The sequence below is a fragment of the Triticum aestivum genome, chromosome 3B (assembly GCF_018294505.1).
Source record: "Triticum aestivum cultivar Chinese Spring chromosome 3B, IWGSC CS RefSeq v2.1, whole genome shotgun sequence".
Taxonomy (NCBI): Eukaryota; Viridiplantae; Streptophyta; class Magnoliopsida; order Poales; family Poaceae; genus Triticum; species Triticum aestivum.
Genome location: NC_057801.1, coordinates 799,077,964 through 799,090,478, shown reverse-complemented (window position 1 = coordinate 799,090,478; position 12,515 = coordinate 799,077,964). Strand labels below are relative to the sequence as shown.

The 12,515-nt window shown below is 44.3% G+C and overlaps 1 protein-coding gene across 1 annotated transcript; it reads right to left on the bottom strand.

The window, feature by feature from the left end:
• Positions 1-631: 631 nt before the first annotated feature.
• Positions 632-5,745, bottom strand: LOC123072509 (signal peptide peptidase 2). Its single transcript, XM_044496069.1, has 12 exons — positions 5,469-5,745; positions 4,968-5,068; positions 4,741-4,856; positions 4,453-4,604; positions 4,263-4,348; positions 3,530-3,657; positions 3,396-3,446; positions 2,515-2,601; positions 2,348-2,417; positions 1,427-1,563; positions 1,239-1,316; positions 632-953 (listed from the first exon to the last, which is right to left on the bottom strand). The coding sequence occupies exons 2-12, from the start codon at positions 5,005-5,007 to the stop codon at positions 864-866; spliced, it is 1,035 nt and encodes a 344-aa protein (XP_044352004.1). The 5' UTR covers positions 5,008-5,068; positions 5,469-5,745; the 3' UTR covers positions 632-863.
• Positions 5,746-12,515: the final 6,770 nt, after the last annotated feature.

Here is a 12,515-nt window from a genome sequence, read left to right as displayed (position 1 = left end):
AGGGCTCATGTTCCACCGGAGCACCAGGTGCATGAGTCCTCTCGGTTGAGTATTCTCAACCTCGTCAATGCGTTCTACATGTAGTAGGATACGGTTTCTTTTCCATCTATGGTGAACTGATCGAGTAAACAAGCTGCCTCTCCTCACTGATTATGTTTGCGTGTCAGTAATCACTCATCAGAGACGCCAGAAATGGGAAAATGGTGAGAAAGTTTTGTAAACGAACTTAATTTGCTAGCCAGCGTGATCTACATTTGCTAGCCAGCGTGAACTTAATTTTCTCAACAAAAAAAGAAAGGAGGTCTTGTGAAGGACAGGGCTAGGTTTAGAGATGCCCTAAAGGACCTATTGTTAGTAAAGGTTTTACGAAGTACTCCCTCCGTAAAGGAATACGAGAGCATTTAGGTCACTAAAGTAGTGATCAAAATGCCCTCATATTCCTTTACGGAGGGAGTAGCATGCATTATACAATCATAGAGCGATTGGTGCGCTGGCCAATAGATTGAACAAAGATGAGATAGTATACCATCATGAACTGAGTCAATTTTGGGGTATAACAGCCATCATGAACTGAGTCAACTACTAGTAGTAGTTAATGAACCAAGGGGCAAAGGTTGGGCGGCAGCAGGTATATATAGTCATGTCACTGATTGAATTATGTTGTAAGTCTCTTAGCATATGTTTCCATGTTGTTCCATCTTCTACCACTCACCAAAACAAATAGTTAATGACCTTTCGAAACAAAAAGAGTTCTACCATGTGAATCGTTCTTCGATTCTCGAGATCATACAGCCTATTTGAAATCATGCTTTGGTTTGGTTCTCCTCTCCTAATTAATTAAAAAGGCCCACCCAGAGCGAGCGCTAGTCCACCTTTTTGCTCTGACTGGAATCTTCATCTTCTTCCTCGGCGGCTCCCTCCTCTTCAGGCTGCGTCTCGGTGAACTCCAGTAGCTGCAATGTACAATGGTCAGAAATAAGGCTTGCATTTTTTACAGCAAGCGATTTATAGGTACGATACTATATGAGATGAAACAAGAGTTACATGGCAATATCTTAAGCACAGCGAAGGAAGAAACAAGTAACTGGTATTGGTTTACAAAGAATCCTTTTTTTCGAGAGTACAAACAAAGAATCCTTTAGCGTGTGGCAGATTTGAAAAGGTACAGTTCTGCAGAATTACATATTTTCTTAGGTGAATTACCCAAGACGAGGTTGGAAGCGGGTCAGAGGTCTTACCGGCTTTACTTCACCATTCCACAAAGAGTGGACAGCCACAAAACCAGTCACGCCAGGAACGATGTATAGCAGAGCAGGCTGCGTATCAAAAACAAAAACAAAAAAGGGGTAAAGAAACAGGCGTTAATATTTCAGAGATGGACAGACATCACGAGCAATGAGATGACTAGAAATGTAACAGAACTAACCTGTGCAGCTTGAAACCAGTTCATCACAACTATTGTTACTGTCATACCCGCAGTGTATCCCAAAAATGCACTATTGAAGTAACGGTTCTTAATGTTTCTTGAGACATCGAAACGGAGTGCAAGTGCAACAAATATACCTGGAATAATAATAACAAATATACATTGTATGTTATAAGATAGTGCTTGTGGAAACATGGGAGCTATGCATGTTTTCCAATATTGAATGGGGCAGAACTTCTTTGAAAAAGGCTCTTCTAATTTTGGTTATATACTAAACAGTTAACACAGAAGACAGCAAAAATGACTAATGCATCAATACAACAAAATATTTTTACCAACCAAGCTCATCCTTGGGAAATGAGATGCATTGTTTGCCAGGCAATCAATGTAAAACTTTTGATTCAATTTAGTTCCTGTGATCTACAAAAACCAAGCAGCATTCATCGCAGTTCCAAGCTAATTTTTTATGTCGCCTTATGGACAGCAGAACTCAGATTGGAAAATACATTTTGTGTGCAACTGGAAGTTATCGAAATCATAACAACTTTCTGGAGCTACTGGATACCTACAATCCTGATATCTGGACTGGAGCATATATTTGTTTTATTAGTAATGGCCCAAGAGTCCATGCAATGAGATAGCGAAAAAACCATAGAATCTCCCACCCAAATCTAGTAAGTCAATGATATCTGACTATACATTAAATAAACAAGCAACTACAGGTTTCTTTCCGCAGCTAAGTCCCCTTATATCAACAGCAACCCAGTTGTAATGGCAGCTAGACTAGCAGTTCACCATAGATCAATAGTCAGATCAGAGTTGTGCTAGTACTATTAATTCGAAAATCAGAAAAGAAATCCAGTATCACTGCAAATATCACTAGAACATGAGAGAAAACTAGCCAAAGCCTTTATCACTAACCAGGTATAACAATATCACCAAGACCAAGCATAGAGAACGGGCGTGCGGCATCCCCGGTGGGAAATAGAAGCTACAAAAGGAGAGGAATAGATGGATAAATTGAAATACTCATCATGGAACAAAATGGCGTTGACAATAATGTGAATTCACCCAAACAAAACACTAACCTTTATTGGAGCATCAAATGATTTAGCAACACTGACCATAACTGGAGTGAAGAAAACCCAGAAAATGTCATACACAAAAAGTCCAGCCTGAAATTATAAAAGGAATTGAGCAACCATTCACAAAACAATATTAAGAAATAATAAAAGGAAGGGCTCAGTGAGGATATGTGAAACTACAGCAGAGACTGACTAGGACTGGCATTTTTATAATCCATGCGCCAACAAGAATTTCAAAAGTTGTAGAGCTAGTAGTAAACAAGTCATAGTTCCAAATTATCCAATTCATGAGATAGTAGGATCACAGTTCAATCCTAACTGCCAGAGGATGAGTACAATACAGACTATGTGGTGAAAATGCAATCATGAACTTGCCAACACGATACCACCAATCAGAACCAATTTGCTGAAGTGTTGAGTAAAAACAGAGAAGGATCATTTATAATACCATCACAGTAAAAGTAGTCCACGATTGATACTAGATTCTACAATAAAGGGCAACCTGGTGCATGTAGCTCCCGCTTGCGCAGGGTCCAGGGAAGGGTCCGACCACTTTAGGTCTATAGTACGCAGCCTTTCCCTACATTTCTGTAAGAGGCTGTTTCCAGGACTTTAGGTCTATACTAGATTCTACAATATTACAAATAAATCATAAAAACAAGGACAAAAGCATTATCTACCATGCATATGGTGAGCTGCTAGAAACAATATTGATTATATTAAAAGAAAAGTTGTCATGCTTCAAAGTGAGGATTATGAAAGCAGAGAGGTGAAAAGGAGGAAGACATGTGGGTGGCTGAAATAATGAAGGTGTTCACAAGGACACCACCAGAAAATAGTGATATTAAGTTTCAGTTCGTTACAAACTTTGAGTGAATCCATACCAAGAGAATACCACCAGTTTTGAATGATCCTAGTGATAACATCTCAATTCCCTGCAAGATTAAAACTGACGTATTAAAGTTTTGAGCAAGTAATAAGCAGGGAGGAAAATTCAGAAGTAGCAGTAAGGGCAAACCTGAATGCAGAAAGCAAGTCCCAAAACATTGTTTGCTAGCCAATGCTTCTTCATGGCATACCATACGCAGAAGAAAAATCCAGGGACTGAAGCGACAACTTGAGACTTGGTAAACTCCACCGACAGTGCTGAAATATTAAGTTAATGAGCTTACATCACCATCAAGACTCAACCTTGTAAACGGGGGTAGCATGAAAAATTCTAAAATGATCAAGAAGTCGCAATCGTTTTGCAATTGTCAACAAAGTTGAAGCTAATAACAAACTAAGAAGAGTGATCAGCCGCAGCAAAAGCATTGCAAATCTAGCAAACAATGAGACCCATATCAAACAAAACATTGTCACAAAAATGTGTGTACATGCCATTTAATTGTTTACAGAAAACAGGATCTTCTATAATTTTACTCTTTGATTTATCTTTATTCTTTGTGCAAAATTCAACACATGGTCCCATGGAGCAAATGAGAACTATCATGTTGCCAGAAAAGGAAAGCATGAGTGCTGAATTTCCTTCAAATCTTATTTAGTTAGGATACTCCATAAGTAATATATGGACTCTTACTAGCACATTTATACTATTATAAAGTACATGGCAAGTTGGAGTTACTAGAGATACAACAAAACAGTGGCTCAAGACAGCAGGCTAGTAATAGAAATTATGATGTGTTAATTTGACATGAGCTACAAGATGTAGAGCAAAGTGGGAAGCATCAAAATGAAGGTGGGAATCATACAGTGGAAATATGGAGCACGCCAGACAATGGCATTATCATTCCATCCTTCTGGAAGAAAACGTTTGACAGTAGGGAGCAACGTTGCACTGCATCAGAAAATAGGGGTCACACATAATCTCAAGTTTGCATTCACACTTCTAAGTATTTATTACATCCATGCAAAATCTCTTCAAAGAACAGTTGGAATTACCAGAGCGCAGCAATGCCAAGAATGAAAAAGTAGGCAGTGAGAACAGTATTGACCAGGTCCTTGGAGAGAAACTTGAACAGAAGGAATAGCGACAAAAGCATAGCACTCCCAACCAAAGGGAAACGCATAGCATGCTCTTTGGACATTGTCTCCTGCATAAGAAGAAATGAAAAGGTTGAGTTGGACAGAGCGATACACAATAATTTCGTGTTAACCTATCGCCGCAGTGACAAACCAGGAGATACATTAACACGGAAAAGATTAGACAGGGGAACATGTTGCACTCACAGCGGGTGGAGTTGACTTGACGGAACGGTAACAGCCCACATAGACAGTAAGACATGCTGTCAGTATCACATTCAAATTTGGGTTAACATTGATCACGAGCGGTGCCAAGCTCAAACCTGCACATGCCGGAACACGCATTAGGACCACGAGTCAGGCAAACATCCTATCAGGTCGGACAAACGATAGGTAATGGCCACCGCCAAAGCGTGAATTTTTGAGAAGCGTACCAGCAAGAGCCAAGTTGGCAGCACGCTCATGTGTTTTCATTCTTCAGCTGGATGGTTTTGCCCCTCCTACGCTAGCTCAGGAGCTTCAGAGTGCCGTGTTCCTGCCGGAGCAAAAATGTAAGCCAACGCCTATGAGTCCAGGAACGGATCTAGATGGTGTGCCACACAAGCTGTGAAGGTCCCCTAGTGGGATTTAACTAGGAGAATCGATGTCTATAAACAAGAGTAAATTGCAGTTTCCTGTACTGCCGTGCCACCTCCCCCTTCCCCCCTCGCTACCCCTCAGATCTGCTAAATCCTGGGGGACGAACTGCTCGCCGGATCCGGAAAGATTAAAGCTTGGAACCCAACGAATTCCTCCGCCGGCGGCAGAGGAGAGGAGAACCCGCAGCACGCGCGCGCCCCCGATCTAGACGGTGCGCCGGGCGCGCGGCGGCACGCCCGCGGGTCGTGGGCAGGTCCCCTAGCGGGATACAGCAAAGGGAATCGCCGGACTCATACCTGGTCGCCGGCGGGGTGGAACGCGATGCCCCGGCGAGGGAGGGAGGACGGGACGGCGGAGGCGGCGGCGCGCGTGAGAGGCGGAGGGGGTCCCCCGTCGGCGCCGGCGTCGGGCCGGAAGGAGGTTTGGGGATCCGGCTGGGTTCACGCGTGACGCGAGGAGGATTTTGCGTGGAAGGGAGGAGGGGAGTAGTACTTGTACTGCAATAGTATCCCCGGTTGGGGACGATGACGACTCGGATGCCGGATCCGGCCGTCCGTCCTGAACGGCCACGGTCCGGATTGCTCCGGCCACGTAGAGACACCTCCTCTTATCTTGTGCCCAACCAAAAATACAATCGGATTTGGAATGTTTGATTGATGTGTCAAATTTTCACCATCAATTATGCGCGTGTGCTCATAGAATTGTTTATTTATTAGATGAAGACGTCAAACGAAAAGGGGTGTACAACGCCGAGCAGCTCGACACACGGGGAGGGATTTTAGAAGACGATGTGGAGGATGCGTGTTCAGCTGAAGCTCCGGGTTTTCGTGGCGGGTTCTTTATGAACTTTGTGCCGGCATGCGGGGAGATGCGGCGAAGACACATTAGAGATGATGCGGCGTGTCCCGTGTGACGAGGGGTCGATATACCATGCTCCGGTCCAATGCGAGCATGCATTATTATTTTAGCAGGCGACGTAAGTTTTCCGCGATGTAAAGATGCCTTGTTTCCACCATGTGACATGGTTGAGGGACATCTTGGATAATCATTTCATGAAGAAATAGCAAGTTGCTATCATTATCTCCCTGATGTGGGACGAACCGTGATAAATACACTTCCAAGGAGGTCGCTGCAACGGTCTTATGGAGCTCAATGAGAGTCTGGACATTCCTGAGCATTAGTGCCTAGGGGTCCGTGTCCGGTACATCGACATGGTTGGAAGGTACCTAATCAAGGATGACTAAATATGAATACTGGTGGAGATATAGACACGGTGAAGGAGTGTGTGTCATGGTGCGGGATCATAGTGGGCAGTTTCAGATGGGACAATGCAGCAAATATCTAGCTGTGTGTGATCCCTTGACCATTGAAATGCCGAGGTGTTATGATGTTGGCAGTGGTGAATGACATGCACCAGATTGTGATTGATACGGATTGTTAGATGGTCTCATAAGCGTGGCATCAGGGATGATCGTTTAGTCGGAGGACACGTCATTAGGTAGATGCACATGTATCTCATGAATTTCTAGGGATTTGACCTGCAATATACTCATGGAAGTCAATGGAGCAGCCTTGATGTAGGCATAGGTACTTCATTAGAGGCTGATGGACTACTCATGTTTGTGTAACCCTGATTATCTTCGATTCCATCAGACATGCCACGAATGTAATATGGCCTTAGGTCATTCTAAAAATCTAGCGGATGTTGAACCGACCCTATATGTGATGTTCTATGCAGAAGTTGTAATCATCCTAACGGTTTTGTGGATATGTTCACCTTTACCTCTCGCCCGTTATATAACACACTCATCTCGTCACAATTTTGCACTGCTTTTAATCTTTATTGGTATTTGCGTAATATATATTTTGCACATTTAATGGACGAGATTTCTTCTCTCTCTATCTGATTCCAAAATTTGTTGTGCATTTTATAGGTACTAATTACTACCATCTTTTGTTTCGTTCTGCAGCTTGAGCTTCACGGTAAATCAAAGTCACCCGCCACAGATTAGGGCCCACCCCCTCCATCTTAGCATCAATATGGTATTGTGAATAATTTGAAACCTCTAGTTTCATTTCCTTGTTCCAGAACAAACCAAGGCCTCCACTCCTACCGTAGCTGCCAACAATAAAACTACAATCATAATCTAAGGATAGCTTCTACTCTATCCTTACTTATTTGAGTCTTAACAATTCCTAACACCTTCAGGACAAATTTCCTCGTGATTCACGAAACACTCGGGCTATAGCGATGTTGCCCGGACTATGATAGTTCCATTCTAGAAGATTCACTAATTTCAGCAATGATTCTCGAGGGAGGGCACCGATAAAAGCCAGACTATTATTCTTGTTCGATGACTAGTTCTTTTTCAGTCTCTTCAAATCCCTCGGTGATATGCACTGTGTAGGTGGCAGCGGAATATTACTGGGATCCACCCTTTCTCCGTCATTTTCCAACTGCTGCAACTAGGGTCAAATCAAGGTTCATGTGTGTTGCACTCCCTTTCCTTGCCCAATTGTTCCTCTCCATCTGGTTTAAGGTGGTTGGATGCAGTGTTTTCATTGTCCTCATTCTCAGAAAATGCGTCATTGGAGGATCTCTTTTGTGGTGCATGTCCTTCTCTAATAGTGGTGTTGTATCCATGTCCCCGGTCTCCCCAAGAAGCAATCACGCCACCTATAGGAGCTACATAAGCCACATTTTTTGTGCTGCAACACCCTCCATCTTCCCCACTTCTTATCTTTCACCTTTGACACCCTGTCGTGGAATTTTCATGTCAGATGTCCTTGTGAAAGGACTTAGTCATGGAGCCATCGCAACTAGGAAGCTTAAAGGGGTTAATCGGGACAAAGGACACGGGGTTTATACTGGTTCGGCCCCTTACGGTGAAGGTAAAATCCTACGATCCAGTTTTGAGTGGGATTGCTTATGTCTCGATTACCAGGAAGCGAATCCGCTTGACCTAGTTCTCGATCTGATGTTCCTTGTCCTGAACCGCCGCCAGGTCGTCCCTTTATACACAGAGGTCGACGCCCAATAGCTCTCAGAGTCCCGGTCGGCTCATAGACAGTGTCCGGCTCGGTCTCTGTCTATTCCTGCCTTACAATACAAGTTACATACATATGGCGGTTTATCTCTATGGGCCTTGAGTCGCCTTTGGGCTTCGGGCCCTTAGCTGAACCGCCATCTTCAAGTGTCATCTTGGACTTCATATCTTGAATCGCCATAGGCATAACCCGGTCCCTCCTGGGCGGGTCATACCTAATAGTTATATCCCCAACATTAGGCCCCAGATTGATTTGAACTGGTTCATGTCAATCTTCAATACTTAGGAAAAATCTTCCGCTCTTTGTTTGTACGGCAGTTTTGTAACCCGCCATGACGTCATCTTCTGGACTTGTGGTAACCCGCCATGACGCCATCTGTCTTTAATTCACACTTTGTCCAACATATCTCAACAGATCCTTATCTTAATGATCATCCCGAGAATCGAGGCGTCCTAGTAGCTGGATAACCATATTTTCGGCCTCCTCGTTTTTCGCGCCCACTTATCAGTTTTCCCTTATAAATAGACACGACCAGGTCTTTCCTCATTCTCCCCTTTCCTTATCTTCTTCCTCTCGCAAACCTACTGCCGCTCGAGCTCTGCCGCCGCCGCAGAGCACCTCGTCTTCCTCGACCTCGACCGCTGCATCAACCTGAGTCGATCCAGATAACGGCGGCGACCCTCCGTAGTAGATCTGCAGCTGTAAGTCTTTGCTTTTCCACACCTCAGATCCGCATTAGGGTTTGCGAGTTCCTCTGTGTTCTTCGTTGTTCATCACGGTTTCTTCGTAGTTCCTCCACCGCAGTCTCTTTTGATCCAAAAGAAATATAGAAATCATGTGGTAGTTGTTTTGCGTCCATTTTTGATACTAGCGGATCCCTTTTTCTATAAAGAGGCCTAATTAGGACTCACGAACTCATCTGTACTAGCTTTTTAGGTCTAGAATATTTTCTTTTCCTGAACAGTCATTGATCCGAAATAATAGTTGCAGCCTGTGAAACTTGTTTGTGTAACACTTAGGCAAAAACTTTATTTTGTTGGATCCACCTAGCCATGGTGACTCTTATTGATGGCGGCTTAAAATTGTAATGCTCAATTGATAATTTTAACCACTCATGGCAGTTTAAATAACTTGACTACTCATGGCGCTCATGGCGGCTTAAATAACTTGACATAATTAGCCATATACCATTAGGCCCCTTTATAAGCCGCCATCTTGAATATGCATTGTAATGTTTCTCTCCGGCTTAAATTTGGACCGGAAATTGTACTCTTTCTTAGGCTTCTATCACAATGCCGCCCAAACAACCCACTTCATGCAATTGGGTCAAATCCATCGTCGTAGACAGTACGCTTGATGGCTTTGTGAAGACCGGCTATCTATTGAAGAAGGAAGTTATGTCATATCGTGCTCCTGGCCCGACGGAGGAAAAGCCTCAGCCCAAAGAGGGGGAGGTCATCGTCTTCACTGACCATATGAACCAAGGTTTTTCACCACCCGGTTCAAAATTCTTCAGAGACGTCCTGCACTTTTTTGACCTTCGTCCTCAAGACATCGGACCCAATTCCGTGTCTAATATTTGCAATTTTCAAGTGTTCAGTGAGGTATATCTTGGAGAAGAGCCCATCTTACTACTCTATAGAGAGTTATTTTACTTGAACCGCCAAAACGAATGCGCCAACGGACCTAGCCTGGAACTTGGCGGGGTCTCAATCCAATGACGGAGAGACGTCATTTTTCCTTATGCCAATCCACCAAGTCACCCCAAAGACTGGAACCAGACAAGGCTCTATTGCCAAGACACTTCTCCGACTGATGAGAACCCTCTGCCCGGCTTTCGTGCTCTGCGTCTTGACTCCAATCATCCACTTCCTGATAAAATAACAGCCGTCGAACGCCAGATGCTCGCCCCCACCATGGCTAAAGTCAAAGCTCTTTTGGGAAATGGGTTAAATGGTATCGACTTGGTCCGGGTTTGGCTTGCCCGGCGGATCATTCCATTGAGTCGCCGCCCCGGTCTAATGTGTACCTATACGGGCAAGAAGAATGACCCCCTGCGGCACAACTCTGACGATTTGCCTGACCACGTCATTGATGACATGACAAAGTCTCTCCTGAATGAAAGCCTAGCAGGCTGCGGTAAGGTGGGCTTAAGCCCCTTCTGCGAAGCTAACCCGGCTCCAGCGGTAAGCCGCCAATCTAAATAAATTACCTGCATCCTTTGATGTTTTGTCTGTACTCACACCTTTGCTGACTTTCACAGGCTGATGAAAAATTCTGGAAGGCTAAATATGATCATGAGGCTGCGAAGAGAGCCAGGAAGGCCAAGAGAGCCGCTAGGAAAGAAGCCGCCAAGAAGAAGGGGAAGAAGGCCAACGCCTCTGACTTGCTTCGGCTTGAAGATACTTCTGAGTCGGAGGTAGCCCTTGACTCTCTTGGCTCCTTTTTTAACCACCTTATTGACACTAATTATCATCAGGAGGACACGGGAACAAGTCATGGAAAGGATGAAGAGGTAACTATCCTTTCCTCCGACTCCGAGCCTTTGCCAAGACAGAAAATCCGAAGAGTAACCCAGAAAGTAAGATTTTCACATCCTTAGCTTATCAAGATCCTCAATTTCTTTTGAAGCGACAAATTCATGAGAGCCGGAGGCAGACCCGGACCAGCAAGGACGCGGAACTCTCCTCCGGCTTACTGAATACACCAAGGAAGCGCCGGAACAAGGTCACCTCCGATTTCAACCCCTTTTATCCTTTGGTAGGTCTCACTCGTCAACCACTCAACTCTTCTAACTCGAATTATCAGGAAATTTCACCTTCCTCCAGCGACTCAATGCAGTCCAACTTGCCGGCTTTCAAGACCGCTCCAGGGTAATGATGATTGACTTATCCTGTACTCATTTCAACCCTTTATATTTATAATGATCTTTTGATCTTATGCATCGGAAAAGCAAAGCCTAGCAACAAGGCGAAAAAGAACAAATCGGTTGAAGAACCAATCTTCAAAGAGCCGGAACTCCAGACGGCCGTACCTGAGGCCTCTGTTCTTGATCCGCCACCTGAACCGGCTCATGACATGCCGCCGCCGACTGCTGACCCGCCTGCCGAACAAGCCGCCGATGGCTTTGAAAACCCGGAAGTCTCTAGTCCGGCCCAGACAGACGACCCGCAAAATGTTGATGTTGAGATTACCAGAACCGGCTGTACTGAGCCGGGGAGACCCACAGTTCTAGCCAAGTCTTTTGCCAAGGAGGAGCTCTTGGAACGCCGCAAGGTCCGGTTTGATGTTGCTGATTATACTCACATGTGTATTGGAGAAGTTTTTTCTGGCTATCTTAGCCAAGTACACAGCAGCCGAGATGTCGAAATTGACATGGTGAAGCAAATGCACCAAAAGTTTGAGGTATAATCTCTTCCCTTCCTTGAATTATCTTTGCTATGCTAGCCCCCAAGTCTATTGCTTATGATGAATATGCTATAGACTTAGAACAAACATGTAAGCATTAGTGACATCCTTTGATCAAATCTGTAAAAAATCCGGCTCAATCCGTAGTCCCCAAGGGCCGGTTTAATCAACCTGAATGAGCCAGTCCTTCACATGCTTGTTTAGAATGTAGTTGTGTAGCTTTAACAGCAATATGCATTAGCCCCCAAGTGCCAAGTGCTCTTGCTTGCAAAGTACTTTGGACTTACTCTCATGAACCGCCACTAGAAAAAATTCTTTGGTAGACATTAGCCCCCAAGTGCCAAGTGTTGTTGCTTGCAAAAGGCTTGGGACTTAATATTATATGCTAACAGTCATGATTTTGACCCGATATTTGCACAGGCCACCACCACTCAACTTCAATCAGAAGTGTCTGACTTAGAGAACCGCCTGGAAGCGCAGGAGACTGAGACCCAAAGAGCCAACTCCAAATTTGAATTCAGTGTATCTGAACAAGAGAAACTGAAAAAAGGACTTTGAAGTGGAGAAAAAGTCCTGGGCTGAAGAAAAGATCGATTTGATCAATCGAGTTGATAAAGCAGAGGCGGCTCTTGAAGAGGCGACCGTCGAATTATCCGGCTTAAAACGCCATATCTCTCAGATGGTCTCAGCAATCTTTGGTAAGTCACCCTGTAAGTGTCAAATATTTAAATCGTTCTAGTGATCATATAAATTGTCATTAACTCACCTGACATTGCTATGCAGGCCCCAGGAGCACAAATCTTAACCAAGACATGCTGATAAAGCTGAAGGCGGTTTACACGCTAGTGGAATAACTCTACACCGGATCTCAGCGTGCCTTAGCCACA